The 18530-nt window shown below is 36.8% G+C and overlaps 1 protein-coding gene across 1 annotated transcript; it reads right to left on the bottom strand.

Moving 5' to 3' along the window:
• Window positions 1–784: 784 nt before the first annotated feature.
• LOC122043044 (protein-L-isoaspartate O-methyltransferase-like) lies at window positions 785–17728 on the bottom strand. The gene is made up of 4 exons (XM_042603488.1): window positions 17512–17728; window positions 7341–7611; window positions 2154–2318; window positions 785–1308 (listed from the first exon to the last, which is right to left on the bottom strand). The coding sequence occupies exons 1-4, from the start codon at window positions 17515–17517 to the stop codon at window positions 1058–1060; spliced, it is 693 nt and encodes a 230-aa protein (XP_042459422.1). The 5' UTR covers window positions 17518–17728; the 3' UTR covers window positions 785–1057.
• Window positions 17729–18530: the final 802 nt, after the last annotated feature.

The raw sequence follows: 18530 nt of genomic DNA, 5'->3' as shown, positions 1-18530 counted from the left end.
TCAAGTCAAACATAAATAACCACTTCAACAATTATATTCATTTTAACCTGATTTAAATGAACTTGATTACATTATTAAAAAAATCTTTATATAACGTAAATTTGATTTGGTTGGACTCAAATACACCATATGAGATCCTCTGATCCGTAAATTACGGATCAGAGAATAATCTACTACTTGTAATTAGTGGACTATAATGAATCCAAACTTAAATAATCACTTCAACAATTATATTCATTTTAGACCTGATTTAAATAAACTTATTACATTATCAAAAAAAAATTCTTTATATAACATAAATTTGATTTGATTGGACTCAGATACACCAGGTGAGGTCCTCTGGTCCGTAAATTACGAATCAGAAAATGATCCACTACTTGTAATTAGTGGACTATAATGAATTTTATTTATGTAAATGATAGAATTCATTGAAATGAATCAATCCATAAAATAAATCATCCTCTGATCTATAATTTAGTGCTCCAAATACACCCCTAGATTTGCTCATAAAAAGGATTAAAGGGAGAGGAGATGAGCATTGGTGAAAGATTTCCTTTTTTTATATGGTATTAATGATAGAATTCATACAAAAAAATGAACTCGGATTTTTTTAACATTAAAATAAATAAAAACATATTCATAAAACAAAATCTTAACTGCCAGCTGCACCTTGGTGCTCAAGTTGAGCATGTGCAGAAGAAGTGTCCCAAGAGATGGGGAAGCTCCATCGCAGTCTCAAAGCTGATTTTAAATCAAGATTGCTTTCTTCCGTTGCTACATTACAATGATGAACAAAGTTTGCATCAAGATTAAAACTTATACAGCGGTTCGAGGTTTTTCCAAATCAACATAAGCATACCATTCATTCCCTATCTACAGGGAAAACACATACTGGAACCATTTGAATCTCCAAATGCACAGGGAGACTATATTGCACACAATAAATTTGGATGAATGAATGCTCCAGATGATTTTAATAACTTTGACAGGCTAACGAGATAATGTGTTAGCTAGCCATCATCAGGACGCAAACATTTCTTTGCTGACCGCCAAGGAGTTAGTTGTTATGCAACTGAGCTGCTTTACTGGTTAGAGGAACGTAGCGAACCGATGTTTCAGTTCTGACATTGACCGAGCCATCCAAGTTCTTGTCGACGACTTGCAGATCCTGGAAAACTGTTCCTACTGGGATCACCAGCCGGCCGCCTGGCTTCAGCTGGTCGATAAGAGGCTGAGGAATTTCAGGGGCAGCGGCGCCAACATGAATGGCATCATAGGGTGCCAGTTGTGGCCACCCAAGTCTCCCATCTGGAATGCATCAGTGAATTGATTATAAATAGGCCAAGATGGGTCTGGACAATCTTGCAAACTGTAAATCCACACTAAGATGGTATCAATTGGATTATTTCACCTGATTGTCTAATGTAGTTTCTTTAATGAAGATGTTAGGTAGGCAAAAGCAACGTACTAATCCGTGTGTAGAAGCCGTTGCACAACTATCATACTGTTTCTTTTTTCTGGCTCTTCAACCTTGTACACATAACATTTTAGTAAGACCGACCCTATTGGTTCAATTGACCTTGTCATGCATCAGTGTATATTCACTAAATGGTGGACTAGGTGGGATCATCTTATACATTTCTAGTCAATGATCATCTAAAATGACACTGCACGATTCTTCCATCATGTTTAGTTTGCTATTTATCAGAATGTCCTGTATCATCAACACACCCAGGCCAGCAAGACCATAGGTTGCTATGTCATCCATTCCTTTAATTGATAATTATCTTTCTAAATCCATGCCACTATTTTCGGTGTTACATCCTTAATATGTCTATCTGATTGCTGGTTGTATAGAGGAAAGTGATGAAGATACTACCAATTAGTTCATATTTCAAGAAAGCTGAACAGGAATCAGTGAAGCTGCATTTAGTACCATGTTGAGAGATGCTTGTTTGAGGAAACCAATCAGGCTTGAACAGAGTTTTAATCTACGGTTTGTAGTATAAGGTCCAACATATCATTGCTTATTGTGTTGAAAGAAATTAACAATGCATTAAGAGGAAAAACAAGTTATAGATGGGTTTGTAGAAGGAAATAACTTTTTCCTTCAGTAACATGCAAACACATTCAACGAGTTCACATGAACTTACCAGCAACATGCAAAGACAAGGAACCTTCATTTAAAAATGATGAAGCTGCACTGCTCCTGATGTTGTTGGTTGCAAAATCAACTAGTTCAGGTATGTGTTCAACGCCTACAGCATGACCTTCTGGTCCAACCATCATTGCAAAGCAAGCTGTTAAATAGCCAGTCCCTGAAAAAGATCAAAAAGAAGAGAAATTGTATAGCTTCCTATAATAAAAAAATAGAACTTGGCTTAAATCACAGACGGAATGGACCAGCATTTGTTAGAAAAAATGGTATCTGGGTATCCTGGCAATGATAGTACTTGTCCAAGCAATATGCTAATGGCCTAACCAATATGCTAAATGGCGTCCTTAAATGGATTAGAACTTGTCCGGTAAATGACATCCATTTCATATAGCAATATAGAAAAGAGAAAAGATTAGTTTATGACTCTAAAGAATCAAAAAAATATGGACGCAGGGGAATCTTACACACCATTTGCATGGTTCAAGAGTACCTATTGAAAATTATCTAAGGTTTAAGAATCATCAATTTTTTTTGTGATATTAGATAAAATGAGTTAATGAAAGCTTCAAGAATGAAGGCGGATAAAAGTTGAGATACTGATGATATCATAATTTTACTAATTAAATTATTTATTAAAAGTTCATAAACTAAGAATTTGTAGTACCCATGATTAGACGGAAAAATCTTCTAGGACAAACTTATAAGAATAAAAGTGAAATGCAAGTTTGTTCTCAACGTAGAGGCATTAGATTGATAAGGCACCGTGAAGCTTTGAAAAAGTGATTGAGAGAACAATATAAAGATAATATATAGATTTCTGAAAATACATATAGGTTGAAGATCAAGTATAGATGTTAATTAACAAGACAGCTAAAGGGGAGCGATGAAGCGAAGGAAGATTTGCTCATGACTTTATAAAGCATGTGTAATGGAGTTCCTATACAAGTAAAAGTTGTAGAAGAATCTCATCTTTGGCATTTGAGATATGGCCACTTAAGAAAAGAAATTTGTGAAGGTTGCATATGGCAAGATGCATTGTCTTCCATTTCCCAAAACAGCTTAGAATGATGATTTTTTTTGTTTCTTGGTGATTATACCATAATGATTTTTTTATATTCTTAATAAAAAAAATCATATGCCTTCGCTATGTTCTTGCATTTTAAAGCACTTGATGCAAGGCAATGTGGCTGTCAAATGAAAACTTTCAGAAGTGATCAAAGAGGACAGTTAACTTACAAGCCATTCTTGAACTATTGCAAAGATCAAGACTTAAACAATAGCTCACAATTAGGCATACACCTTAACCAAATGGTGTGGCAAAAGAAAGAATAGAAAAATTGAAGGAATGGCTTGTGGTCTGGCCTGAGTTTTCAATAGTGTTGTGCATATCCTAAACTGTTCTCCCCTCCAAATATTGTTTGTGACAAGATCCCTTTTTCATTTATTATTTTTTTTAAGATAGCACAAGGTATCCAGCCCTTCGGGTGACACAAGACCCCTTTTAAAGCACTGCATGACAGAAAACTAGTTGTATGTTCAATTAAAGTTATCAAGTGTATTGCATATGCACTTATTTCTTTTTAAAACAACGAGAAATTTTGTGAGAAGGGTGACAACATCTTTTTATTTGCTGTACTGATGAATCCAAAGCGTCTTTTTAATCAAAAGACTAATCAGTTGCTACTTCCAAGAGAGGTGATTTTGGTGAAGGTGCAATATAAAAGCGGAAAAATAAATAAATTACTCATGGTACTCAGCAACTGAAGATTTTTGAACCAGGGAAGCATACAACATAAGTACAAGCAAGCTCAAATAAAGAAGTTGGAACACATATTTGAAATGACAATTTAGATTCAAATTCAGGAACCCATTCAACAGGACACCCTATCATTCTTATTTGATATTTAACAATCTTGTAATGGTAATTTCTTTTCTTATGAGCCACATCTTTTGAAGGGGAGCCTTGGCACCACTATAAAGTTATTGTCGTATGATCTAAAGGTCATGGGTTCGAGTCTGAAAAACAACCTCTTGCAAAGCATGTAAGGCTGCAATAGCCTGTTCCAAGACCCAGGGCTACCCTTTTATGAACCACATCTTTTGAAGAAGCTAAGATGTATAGAGAAAAGCTATGGATGAAGAAATGAGAAGCGTTTAGAACTAGACATGGCAACTAATGGATCTGAAAGAAAAAGATGCAATTAGTTTGAAGTGGGTTCATAAGACCAAATACAATTAAGATGGTAGCATACAAAAATATAAGGCTAGATTAGTGGCTAAAGGGCTACTCATGAATGGATTTTAATGAGACTGCTTCTCTTTTGTTTGTAAGAAAACCATCAGCACTGTTCTTATTCTAGCAGCACTATTGGAGTTGCAAGTTTCCCAACTTGATGTGAATTTTTCTTAATGGAGAGTTAAAAGATGTTTATGTCAAGAAACCTAAAGGTTCTGAAGTAAAGGGAGAAGCAGGAAAAATGTATTGATATCATATGGTTCGCTAGTTACTAAAGCAGGCTCCTGGAGCATAGATAGCAAAATTGATGCTTATTTCCATCAAAATGAATTTGTGAAAATCCATCTGAGACATCATTTTAGGTGAAGAAAGATGGAGAAGATTTCTTGATGGCATGTATCTATGCAGATGATTTAATATATGTTGGAACGGATGCTAAATTGGTTGAAGAGTTCAAGAAAACAATGGTGAAAGAGTACCAGGTGACAAATCTAGGCTTGATGAAGTATTTTTTTAGAATTCAGGTAAAGCAATCGAAAGTGGAGATTTTTATCTCTCAAGAGAAGTATATGACAAAGTTGATTAAATAGTTTAGAATGTAGAGTTATAAAGCAACTTCAACTCCAATGGCTTTGAATGAGAAACTTCAACAAGATGATGGTGCAAAAAGTCAAATCCAAAATCCTATATAAGACTTGTTGGTTCTTTGATTTATCTTATAAATACAAGGCCTGACATTGTGCATTTTCTCACTTTGATTTCCAAAATTTATGAATGAACCAAGCAAGCTCCATTTTGGAGCAGCTAAGGGTATCCTATGTTATGTAAGGATCTAAGAAGCTTGGAATCAAATATGTGAAGGAAGAAGGCAGTTAGCTTTTCAGATAGTGATTGGGCTGGAAGTTTTTAGATGAGATGAAGAGTACTTCAGCATATGCTTTTTGCTTGGGATCAAATGCCATTTCTTCATGTTCAAAGTAAAATTCTTGCTGAACACAGTTTATTGTAGCAAATGAATTTGTTGATGAAGTTGTACACATTCTCTCAGATTTCAGCAAAAAATATCAGAACCTATAGTCATTTATTGTGATAACAAAACTGCAATTTTCATGACCAAGAATCCTATTTTTCATGGAAGATCAATGCACATTTAGTTGCAACACAATTACATTTGTGACATGATGAATAAGGAGATCTATTTGGAGTATACAAAGACATCAGATCAGTTCAACGAGGTTATGAAAATTACAAATTAAGAGGGAGCATTAGAAAGTAATGTAATTTCAATAAGTCAATCCTTTGAATGACTTTTTATATTCTCTAGACAGGAAATAAAAATAGCTTGTTTTCTAGATAAGCTCTCTAGCAGATTCTAAGAACAGAGACACTTTTCATTGCTATATGTATATATGCTGTGCAAAAATATAAATCATTATTAGAAAATCAATTTTTAGAAATATTTATGCCTCTTGAGTTCATATTCAGCTCAGAGAATACCTAGTAATTAAAGTAACAGAGGACATATTTGCTATAGTTACTAGTGGTAAAGTTACTAGGAATGTAATAAATTATTTTCTATGCTTACATCAAAGCTCATTAAGTCCTCACTTTTCCTATTTTAGTGTAAAGAACTAATTGATAAATATTTTGTGTATAACAATGGCAGACATAAGTGGGTAAATGATAAAAGCTTTTGATAAAATGAGCTTAAAACCAAGTGGAGTGAAACTTTAAAAACTAAAGGTTTCAAACCAAAGTAACATTAAAATTGAATAAATGAATTACTGGGTGATGAAATTGCAGCAAGAGTTTAAGATATGTTGAATCTACTAGGAGATATCAAGGAAGATATTACTAACAGGATCAATATTTGATGGTTAAACTGGAGCATATCTTCTAAAACTTAATGTAATTGCTTTATGCTAGTTAGGCTAAAATCATAAGATTATAGTACAATCATTCATCTTTTATATATCAGAGTGATGAACTACACATAAAAAGTACATGACAGAGATTAGAAGACTAAAATAACATGTAGGGTTTACATCAGCTAAGACTTACAGTGGGGAAGGCATCACTGGCTTGACATTCACTTGCGTTGGCGAATAGTCTTCTAGAATCTTCCTAAAATTAAACAACCTTCTCTGCTTATTGATTTCTTTGACGTGTGTTGTGGTATGTCAATTTTGTATTCCTTCTCATAGATTGACTGTTTCTTCTTCTTCCATTGATTATATCCATAGCGATTAGATTGAAGTCTTGTTGTGATGTCTACAACCCTCACATCGATAGCTACTGTGTGGCAGCCTTTGAGCAAGGGGTAAACTTATACTCTCTTTTCCATGTCCCTCGTTGGAGTAATTATATACTTATTATGGAACTTCGATATTTGTGGAGCTAATTTGGTTATTTATTATGATAGAGATGCTCTCTTATAGAGCACATAGATATAATCATCACCATCAAGCCATGTTTGATCCAACTATTTAGAGGTGGCTAAATTAACCTTATCTCCATTGAAGTGTTTGAGAGGTTATATCGCTAATAATATTTAAATTAATTAAACTATTTTTATTCCATTAACTTAATACTTTCTTTAGTCTTCCTCTATCTTTTACACTTTCCACTCTAATAATGAAATTTAATTCTTCTAACTATATATATACATCTCAACTTATTTTCTCTTATTTTTGGATTTTGAAGCTACACCTAAATATTAGTATTTTTCTATTTTATGCTTTCTAATAATTTCATACATCCATAGCATCCTCGTTTGTAATGCAATAATTATTCATAGGTGTCGTTTCCTAATAGCGCCCCCAATCCATAAGGTATAATGGATCGTACCACATGAACATATAGAGAGCAAGTGTATAAGAAAAAAGAAACTAGAAAGGGAAAGAATGGGGAAAAGACTATAAATCAGAATGTGTATAGAAAAGGAACCTGAACCAACATCCAAAGCGCTCATCCCTGGCTGAAGATGATCTGCCAACAGCTCTAGACAAGCTGCATGCATATGAGGTGCAGAAATAGTTGCATTATATCCTATTGGCATAGGAGAATCAACATATGGTGTACTGTCAGGAGGTACAAAAAGACCCCTGTCAATTGTCTCCATTACTTCTTTCACTTTTTTTGACTTGACAATTCCATACAACTGCAAACGATCTACCAGCTCTTTGTTTCTGCCAACTGATTCACTGGTCCAAAGTCGCTGTCATACGACAGAATATCACAAGGTGATAATTACTTGAAAATTGCACGGCTAATATTAAATCAACATACAAGACTAAATTATACTATTGATAGGAACTCAAGATTTAAGGGCTTATTAGAAGCTAAAAGAACACAATGTAGGCGGGAAACATGTGACAAGTGAATGTTTTCCCACAGGAATTAACATTACATTGATATAGACAAGATAGCAAACATGAGATTAAGTGTCTATCAAGCAGATGATCAATAGAGTGACAGAAGAAGATGCTATATGCAGTTCTAGAGTTGCACTTATTTTATTTATTTATTATTTTGTAAAGATAAAGCTAGTCTAAGAATTCAGTTTATAACAATTTGCAACCCATTCTAATAAGAAAAGAATTTCACTTCTATAATAGTAATAAATTATCAATAGATAGATTCTCAAATCTTGTGCTTGAAGGGATAGGACATGAGTTTAATTTCTTAGAGCATCTTACTAAATTATTATTATTATTTTTTTATATTAACTATGTAACTAGTGTGGACCTACAAGTAGAATTAATTTAGAAAGTTAAGCGTATGATATAGAAACTTAAGCACTTTTTGTGGAATTTGGATACTCTCCACATCCTTTTCTGAGTAGAACTACAATTGCTAGTTTACTATAATTACAAAAACAGAAAGCAAAAAAATCAAAAAAAAAAAAAAATCTAAACAGGATAGCCAAAAGAAAATGATTCATCTAGTTTTGCCATTGCTGCTGTGGTGCCCTAGGTTAGTCATGCGTGAAGGATTGTGAACTAATAAAGAGAATTTATAAATTTAGTCGAGTGAGCCATTATTAACTTAGATTAGATCAGTTTAGACCTTGAGCTTAAAAATTCATGGGCCAGCACTCATATCTGAGTATTGACACTTGATGCCCAATGGACGTAATCCTAGATATGGTGAAGTGTTGGAAAGGGCTATCTGTATGATGGGAAAAAAAAACACCATTGGGCTTCACATGGCACTGGTTAGCTTGATTATAGCTGAGTTGGTCTGAGACTTGACAGAGACATCAAGCATTAGGTGAGGCACCTAATTTAGTCAGCATGGTGGACGACAGTAGAGAAATAAAGATGGTTTATAAGCTTAGATGAGTGAGTTACTATTAATTTGGTCTTGAGAATTAAACTTGATGGTTAGTTTAAATTTCTTCTTTTATTCTGCATGTTTTCTTTTATCAATCTATCTACTTATTCTTTCTCCCAGGTTATTGAAAGAAAAAGAAAAGGGGCGGAACCTTCCACTTGAACCATTTATTGCAGAATGCGCCTCAGATATCAGAATAAATCCAATGACCTTGCAAAGGAAACCAACTTATATGATTGAATTGCAGAGGCCATGAACATGTGTTCCTGGTGGTCCGTTATACTTCATCTATTGAACACAAGTACACTCAATTTACTCAAAGTAAAACATGTTGTTTCAAATATCTGGTTTTGTAATTGATACGGGGAGTATCGGAGGCTTCCACGTGTGCCAAGAAGGTCAATAGTCCTGTTGAGATAGAGGTCAAAGTCGGGATAGGTCAATCTGATCGCCCCTAGTCGGGTTATCCAAGACTAGAAGGATGGTCATTCGGTTCGGATAAACCTCAGGGGCTCAGCTCCCTCAACAACATGTTCTGCTCAATTAGCTCAACTCCATGATTCCTCCGATAGTCCACTCGACTTCAGGGGCTAAGCTCCCCATAACCTGCTCCGCTCCTTCAATTCAACTACCCAATTCCTACAGTCAGTCCATATGATTCCAAGGGTTTAGCTCCTCCGACAACCCGCTCAAATCACTAATTCCTCCATTTGGCCCCACCAACTCAACGCCCTGTTCAACTCCATGCGGCCCCACTGACTTGACTTAGTCCTCTTTTACTTAGAGGGTCAAACCCTTTGCCCAATTAATTATATATCTTATGGGCTTATGTCAACACCAAGATTAAGGCAACACGTGGGATGACTCGTGGGGTGTCAAGGCACATGGGTTGTATGATTATACAAATACAAGATATGGGCGATGTGACCATACGACACATGGATATACGACGATGTGACGTTTTTCCTTTTGTGACATGACATCCAATTAATGAGGAGATAATATCATTTCAACAATATTATAAAAAGAATCTGCTCCTGCGAGCAAAGATACGCTTACGCACACACATACATGCTCTTCATCTACTATTCATCTTCTCCATTTCTCCCCCGTCGAAGACTGACTTGAGCGTCAGAGTTGACAAGTCGGGGCAACCCCTACCTCCATTCTAACACTCTTTTTCTCCTCTTCTCTCTCTTTCTGGCTTCGCTACCTCTTCTAGTGATCAACCCTCCTTGGTGTTCGACGACCTGGTCAATATCGAAGACAGCTCACCGGTGACTCATCCGTCGGCGATCTTCAGTAAGAATAATTTGACAATATGTGGGAACACTAGTCTTGAACTAAAATGTTAAGATGGATTATCACCATGACGCAAGACGTCTTCAACCAAAGTGCAAGAAGAGTTGCACAAGGACCAAATGTCAAATCCTTCACCTTCGAAGATTCCTGTGGCCTCAGCTGAAATACCCCAGATTCTCCATCGGAGGCTCCTACGACCTCTCAAGCTCCAATCCCAACTCCCGATGGAACATCCATGAGTAGTCACTTGTTGAAGTGAGCCTTCAACAGGAGAAATGCCGCCTCGATATCCCCTTCGAGGTCTGTCACGGCTAAAGTGAAAGACTCTGAAGTACCCCTTTTCTTGAAGTGTCCTCGAAGAGGCAATCATACACTTCAACCGATCTTGGAGGGACTTCGTCTCAGCCTTCGCCTTATCTTGGTCAGACTGTATTAGACGCACATCTGCCACTTGAGAGGCGATCATACACTTCAATCGATCCACCTCTAGCTCGGGCTCAGACAACTTTAGGAGTTGGTTAAGAGTAGCCTTCAACATGGTCTGAACTACACTAGGAAAGAAACTTTCAGTTAGAAATCACAAAACGGAAATAGGGAAATCCTTACCAAAAGAAAATTTGAGCTAAGCAGCAATCGGGCTCAGCTTGAATCGAAAAAGCAGCCCCTCCTCAAACAACGACTTGCTATCAAACTCGAGATTGGTCAGCTTTTGTAATGACTCCAAGTAGGTGGCCTCTAGCTTGAAATTCTTTAGTGGTCGAGGTTTGGGCAGTTCGAATTGCAGTGAGTTGCGGTTTTCACCCCTTATGGGACGTGGGCAATTTTTTCAGGAAGTTGCACCCGGACCTAGCAGTGATATAGAATACTCTATCTTCCATTTTCTTCGAGTAAAAGAAATGATGGAAGACTCGGGGGGCCAAAGGGATTCGGTATAGTCGGAAAGAGTTTGGGCCTAGCTGGAACAATGGTATGCGAAAGTAGCAAGAGATGTTAGAAAAGGTGGTCAGGATGGGGAATCAAAACTCGTTCACCATGTGATCACGGAAACAAGTAATGAAATCAGGTGGTGGGCGGATGGGGACAGTCCTCAGCACTCGGAATTATGATGCGGTGGTCGGCTAGAATCTCATACGACATCCGCATTTGGTCTAAGTCACCACCATTGAAGTCCGACTCAATAGATGTATACCAACGGGTGGCGGGTGATTCATCAACCAATGGGAAGGTTTGCTAAGAGTTTGTCCAATCCTAAGGTTAGAAGGTCAATAGTTGACCGATTGAAACAACGAAGGACTTAACTAAGATGACATGAACTTACAGAGGTGTTGGATGCGAAGAGCTCAAAGGCGAAGAAGATGAAAGTAGCGATATCAACGGCGTCGCCCTTTTTTGACCTAATATATACTCGCTCGCTCGGCCACAACCGTTGGATCTAGGAATCAAAAAGACAAGATCGATCTCCAGTCGTCTGATCAAACCCCCAACAACAACAACAACCAAGCATTTTCCCGCTAAGTGGGGTCGGCTGTATGAATCATTTTACGCCATTGAGCTCTATCTCCTATTATATCATCATCTATATTTAAATAAATTTTATCTTGTTTTATTATTGCTAACCAAATCTTTTTTGGTCTTCCTCTTCCTCGTTGGATATGCATGTTTATCATAGTTTCACATCGCCTAACTGGAGTATTTATTGGTCATCTAATTATATGTCTGTACCATCTTAAACGTGTCTCTCGGAGTTTTTCCTCAATAGATGCTACTCCGACTTTCTTTCTAATGCTCTCATTTCTTATTTTGTCCATTCTCGTATGTCCACACATCCACCTTAACATCCTCATCTCTACAACTCTCATCTTCTGCTCATGTGCTCAAGTCATAGCCTAACATTCAGCTCCATATAACATAGCATGTCTAACTGCGATTTTATAGAACTTATCTTTAAGTTTAAGAGGTACTTTACGGTCACATAAAACACTCGACGCTCCCCTCCATTTCACTCATCCTGCTTGTATTCTATGTAAGACATCTCTCTCAATCCCTCCATCGTTTTGCAAAAATGATCCTAAATATTTAAATCTCTCGGTTCCAGGCAACTCGCTCTCTCCTATCTTAACAATTGTTTCATTACTTCTAATATTGCTAAACTTAAATTCTATATATTCTGTCTTTAATCTACAAAGCTTAAAACATTTTCCTTCTAGTGTTTCCCTCCAAGATTCTAGTTTAGCATTTACTCCTTTACGTGTTTCATCTACTAAAATAATATCATCGGCAAACAACATACACCACGGTACTGTGTCTTGAATGTGCGCAGTGAGTTCGTCCATAATTAGTGTAAAAAGATAGGGACTTAGGGCTGATATTTGATGTAACCCTATCTTTATTGGAAATGCTTCAGTTACTCCGCCTGAAGTCTTTACTCTGGTCGTTACATCCTCGTACATATCCTTAATTAGTTCAATATATGCTACGCTAACACCTCTCTTTTCTAAAATTCTCCATATAATTTCTCTTGAGACTATATCATAAGTTTTTTCTAAGTCAATGAATACCATGTGTAGATCTTGTTTTTGCTCCCGATATTTTTCAATTAATTGTCTAAGAAGATGTATAGCTTCTATTGTTGACCTTCCAAGCATGAACCCAAATTGATTTTCTATCACTGTGGTCTCCTTCCTTAATCTTTTTTCTATTACTTTTTCTCAAAGTTTCATAATACGACTCATTAGTTTAATACCCCTATAGTTTACACAATTTTGTGCATCTCACTTGTTCTTATATAAGAAAACTAGAGTATTTATCCTCTATTGATCCGGCATTTTTTTCGTTTTCAATATCATGTTAAATAATTTTGTAAGTCATTCAGATGGCCGAAATCACCCAAGCAAGCGAAAAAAACCCGGACCGAAGCAAGCGGAGCCAAAGCTGGAGGCCCGGAGAGAAAGTCAACAAAATGTTGACTTTCCCCCTTCAGGGCGCCCGGAACGATTCTGGGCGCCCGGAACCCAAGTTTTAGCCATTTCAATGTGGTCTTTCACCGTTACGTTGGGGGTAAGTTTTTATCCCACTCCAAGCGCTTGGAACCCTTCCAAGCGCCACGACCAAGGCTATAAATACAACCTTAGTCCAAGAAGCTAAAAACAACAAGCATCTTGAGAAACAACACTTGTACGCTTCTAGTTTTCGTTTAGCTTCATCTTTTTGTGCGATCATTGTTGTAAAGAGGCTTCTCCGCCTAAAGGAGATATTAGTGCGCTCTACTTCCTTGGATTAACAACCTCCCCGATTGTAACCAAGTAAAAACTTATGTGTCTCTGTCTTTTTTATTTCTTTATCATTTCTTATACAAGAGTTTTTAAATTAAGTTACTTGTCCGAGAAAGGTATTTTTCTTTTTATTTGTGCAGGGGTTATTCACCCCCCTCTAACCGGCCACCAAGGGTCCTAACAAGTTGTATCAAAGCCAGGACGCTTCAGGAGGACTAACCGTCGATCGAAGCACCTAATCGATGGTCGGATCGAGTATTACCCACCGAAGTTCGAGGGGGAGTTCGCAAGTTGGAAAAAAAGAATGCAGGTATTCTTTAAAACCGATTTTGAATTGCTTTTAATAATGAAGTTCGGTTTTGTAGCACCCGAAGGTAAGGAAAAATATCAGTGGACGAAGAAGGAGCAGGCCGACTACGTGGCAAACGACAAAGCAGAGTTCCATCTGCTGAGCATCCTACCGCCACAAGAAGTCAACCGGATCAGCGCCTACAACTCAGCAAAGGAGCTTTGGGAGAAGTTCCTTGAGCTACACGAAGGGGTGTCCAAAGCCAAGCTCGCGAGACGGGACTTACTTCACAACCAGCTCACCAACCTTCGATTTGAAGAAGACGAATCCATTGCACACCTTCACTCGAGGATTAAGAAGCTCATCACCGGACTTTCGAATATCGAAGAAAAGGTAAGCAACCGAGATTCGCTAAGGTACGCTATAAATGCTTTCGCTGTAATTGCTTTCACTGGAAATACGAAATGGGCATCATTAGTAGATGCCTACTATATCTCTAAGAACTTAGAATCTGTTACCTTATAAGAGTTATTTTCAACGTTTGAAGTCTATAAATCGAGATGTGCAGATTTAAAGAAGGAGCCAAAGCATAATATTGCCCTCAAGGCAAAGATGGATGAACAAGAGTCAGAATCTTCTTTCGACAACAAGGAAACGGTGATGATGGTAAATCAATTTTAAAAGTTTTTTAAATCTAGAAAATCTAATAGAAAGAGAACAAGAAAAATCAGATGCTACCACTGCAATGAAGAAGGGCATGTTAAAGACAACTGCCCTAAATTGAAGAATAAGAACAAAGGCAAAAACAAGAAGCCCGTCCAAACGAACAAGCACAAAAACCTGAAAGCGAAGTGGGACGAAATGTCATCCGAATCAAAGATTGAGACTTTCTCCGGACTCGCGTTAATGGCAAGCTATCAAGACGACGAAAATGAAGCAACTCGTCCGAGACGAGCATTGAGAGCATCGATGAAGGGGGGAGCGACATCGGAAGAAAACAACACTTCCAGGGGAGCTACAAATAATGAGATCGACAAGGTAAGTCAAGTACGATCTCTTCCTCCTGATAAGTCTTTTAAGTTTATAAAATATTTATCAGAGAATTGTTGCAAGATAGAAAAAGAAATTAAAGAGTTAAAATTAATTCTGGCAAAATCTTGTCCATTAGAAGAATTTGATAAAATAAAATTGGAAAATGACAATTTACAAAATGAAATAAAGAACTTGAAAAATCATGCATGCTTGAATGTTAGAACTCAAAATTATAATAGACTAAGCTGACATCTTAGATTTCATAAGGGACAAATTAGAAAAATTTTAAAGAAATATGTTCCTAAAAAATTCTTAATTAATCCAGTTGGTTGGAACCTATATTGGGTTCCAAAGTCTTATCTAACTTGAATTTTAATTAGACTTAGAGCTTTTAGTGAGAAAATTAAATGTTTGAATTTCCTTAAGAGGCTTTGTCTAGAAAGTGGTTATTGCTTCAATAACCAAGAAGGTCTAGTACCTCGTCACAGCCTGGAAGTCGATTAATGAAATAAAATGTTTAATTGACTAACTGATAAAATATTTAATTATAATTAAATAATGCTTTAAATAATTACTCAATTTTTTTTTCTTTTTAACTTAAATTTTTTTTAAAAATAAAGGGACTTAAAGTTTTTTTTTTAAATTATTTCTATAAAATTAGTTTTTTCAAATTTATCTAACTTAGAAAATTATTGATATTTTTTATGTGATATCAAAAAAAAATTTACTTAGAAAATTTTTCTAAAATTATTTTAAGTGCTATCAAAATAATTTTCAAAAGTTTCAAAGTTTTTCAAAAAACTTGATAAGTTCTTCAAAATGTTGAAAATCAGTTTTTTTTAACTAAAAACTTTCCTATTTTTTTTTTAAAATTTAGCCCTTAGATTTTTTTTTTTACCCCATTTTTTATGTGATCAAAAGGGGAGAAGGGAAGATTAAGTCTAGGGGAGATAGTTTAACCTTTTTAATTTTTTGCACTTTAATTGCAAATTTATTGCTTTTACTTTATGTTAGTTTACCCTAACTTAACTTAGGTTGCTCACATCAAAAAGGGAGAGATTGTTAGTACCCCAAGGTTATTTTGATGTGATCAAACAAGTTAAGTTAGGTCCTGTTGTGTTTAACCTTGTGTCTAAGTGTGCAGGAGCTTAGGAGCATAGGGAGTCGAGCAAAAAACGCAGCTAGGGAGAAGGATGGCACAGGAGAGAGCCGACGGGCTTGGTTTGTCTGAGGGACGAGGTGCTGCGGAAGAGTACGCAGACGAACGAGAAAGAGGTGCGTAGCTTTTTCGAGGGGCAAGAAGCCGGAGCGGAAGGTTGCTAAAGAAGGTCGGAAGTTGGTTTCGGGTGAGCCCTATTCTGGATGGCCGAAATCACACAAGCGAGCGGAAAAAGCCTGACCGAAGCAAGCGGAGCCGAAGCTGGAGGCCTAGAGAGAAAGTCAACAATCCCCCTTCGGGGCGCCCGGAACCTAAGTTTTAGCTATTTCAACATGGTCTTTGACCGTTGTGTCGGGGATAAGTTTTTATCGCACTCCGGGCGCCTGGAATCCTTCTAGGCGCCCCGACCAAGGCTATAAATACAGCCTTGGTCCAAGAAGCTAAAAAACAACAAGCATCTTGAAAAACAACACTTGTACGCTTCTAATTTTCGTTTAGCTTCATCTTTTTGTGCGATCATTACTGTAAAGAGACTTCTCCGCCTGAAGGAGATATTAGTGCACTCTACTTCCTTGGATTAACAACTTTCCCGGTTGTAACCAAGTAAAAACTTATGTGCCTCTGTCTTTTTGATTTTGTTTATCATTTTTTATGCAAGTGTTCTTTAATTAAGTTAGTTGTCCAAGAAAGGTATTTTTGTTTTTATTTGTGCAGGGGCTTTTCCCCCCCCCCCCCCCCCCCCCCTCCTTCTAGCTGGCCGCAAGGGTCCTAACAAGCCCCACGACCATATGTGAGGAGGTAAATCAGCCAATTGGTCAGTGACGAGATTCGAACCCTTGTCTTATGGTAGCAACTCTGCTCCGCACTAGCCAACTCAACCTTGCCATGGGGATCCATATAGCCGACCCCATCTAGTGGGATAAAGCTTAGTTATTGTTGTACTATCAAAATTTGTTTCCTTGAATCAATTGAAATGCTAAACAGGCACAAATATGAAATCAAAAGAAGCACGTGAAAAATCCTTCCTAGTGACTGCTACTCTCCTATTCTAACACCAAATCATCTAAGCCCTAAACGCACATGGAGGGGGGAATTGGAGAGGAGGATCCTGAATCCAATTTGCCCCCATTACAATATTGCAACTCAATCAACCACCAAATAAACAGAATTTTCTCCAATTATTCTTGATTTTTTTTCTCTCGATGCGAGAACAAAAAATCGCTCATATTCCAGTGAACGCAAATCACAAGATCAAAAACAGCAAAAAGCCGATCGTCTGCATGGATCACGCAAATCTTCTCGAAGCACATCCAACGAGATTAAAAAAAAAAACTAGCGCAGAATCAAAACCTAAGCGCAACAAACAAGGGAGAAGCAATCGGCGAAGTACCTCCATTCGGTTGAGGATGCTTAAAGATAAACGACGACGACGAAGAGCTTCTCAGAGATCGAAAGCGGCGGCAGGAGAAAGTCGTCGTGGCGATGGCGGTGGTGCGCGTCGCCGACAACACCCGCACTGGATTTTTTTTCTCTCGATGCGAAAACGAGAAATCGCTCGTATTCCAGTGAACGCAAATCGCAAGATCAAAAACAGCAAAAAAAAAAACGATCGTCCGCATGGATCACGCAAATCTTCTCGCAACACATCCAGCGAGATGAGAAAAAAAAGACTAGCGCAGAATCAAAACCTAAGCGCAACAAACAAAAGAGACGCAATCGGCGTAGTACCTCCATTCAATTGAGGATGCGCAACGAGAAACGACGACTACGATGAGCTTCTCAGCGATCGAAAGCGGCGGCAGGAGGAGGTCTTTGTAGCGATGACGATGGCGGTGGTGCGCGTCGCCGTCAACACCCGCACTGGATTCCGCAGAGGGACGGCGAACGAAAAATAGTTTAAGCGGAGATCAAAAGCCACTCCTGTTCCATTTCTACGGGGCTTTTCCCTTTCCTTTTAAATAAAATACTTTTTTGATTATTTTACATGTATAATGTTTTCTATTACCACCACTGATCGTTTCTCTTCTTTTTTTTAATATAAAATAATATTAGAAAAGGATTAAGAACATTCAAAAAAATATCAAATAAATAAAAACAAAAAATAACTGAAAAATATCACCAAGTACAACTGTACAAGGGCGGGATGTCATGTGTTTGTTGGAGGTGGTGGTGGGTTATAGTCAAAAATGGCATTCAGAGATTTTAAAATTGAAGATGGGCCAACTGATACATGATAAGGTTGAATGTTTTTTCTTCCCGAGAAACGTGACGTGTCAACGAATCAAGGTCTCGACCTGTCTTTAAAATACTGCCGTGGATAATAGTTTTATTTAAAATTATTAAAGAATAAAATTAATTAATTATAATTGTTTATATCAGTTTTATGAAGATTTTAATATGTTATAATAATTTCGATTAAAATTATTACATATTCTATAAATTTTGGATAAAATAATTATAAATAAAGCAAATTTAACTATATCATGATGTTGAACATATTTAAAAATAAATAATTTTGTTAACAAGTTTTAGTCTACTGTAAATAAATGTATTTTGAAATTTAAAAATAAAATAAAATACTATTTTAAATTTTTAAAAAATTAGAGCTCTTTTTAAAAGAACAACTTTTTTCTAATTGTCGACTTCCAATTTTTTTAAAAAAAAATATTTTAGTTCTTTTACTATTATCAAACTATTTTCATAAATTTAATAATCCTCTTATTATTGTAACTCTTTACATTCATTTT

Source organism: Zingiber officinale, chromosome 2A, assembly GCF_018446385.1.
Source record: "Zingiber officinale cultivar Zhangliang chromosome 2A, Zo_v1.1, whole genome shotgun sequence".
NCBI lineage: Eukaryota > Viridiplantae > Streptophyta > Magnoliopsida > Zingiberales > Zingiberaceae > Zingiber > Zingiber officinale.
The sequence above is the reverse complement of the archived record's forward strand: the minus strand, read 5'-3'. Positions and strand labels throughout refer to the sequence as shown.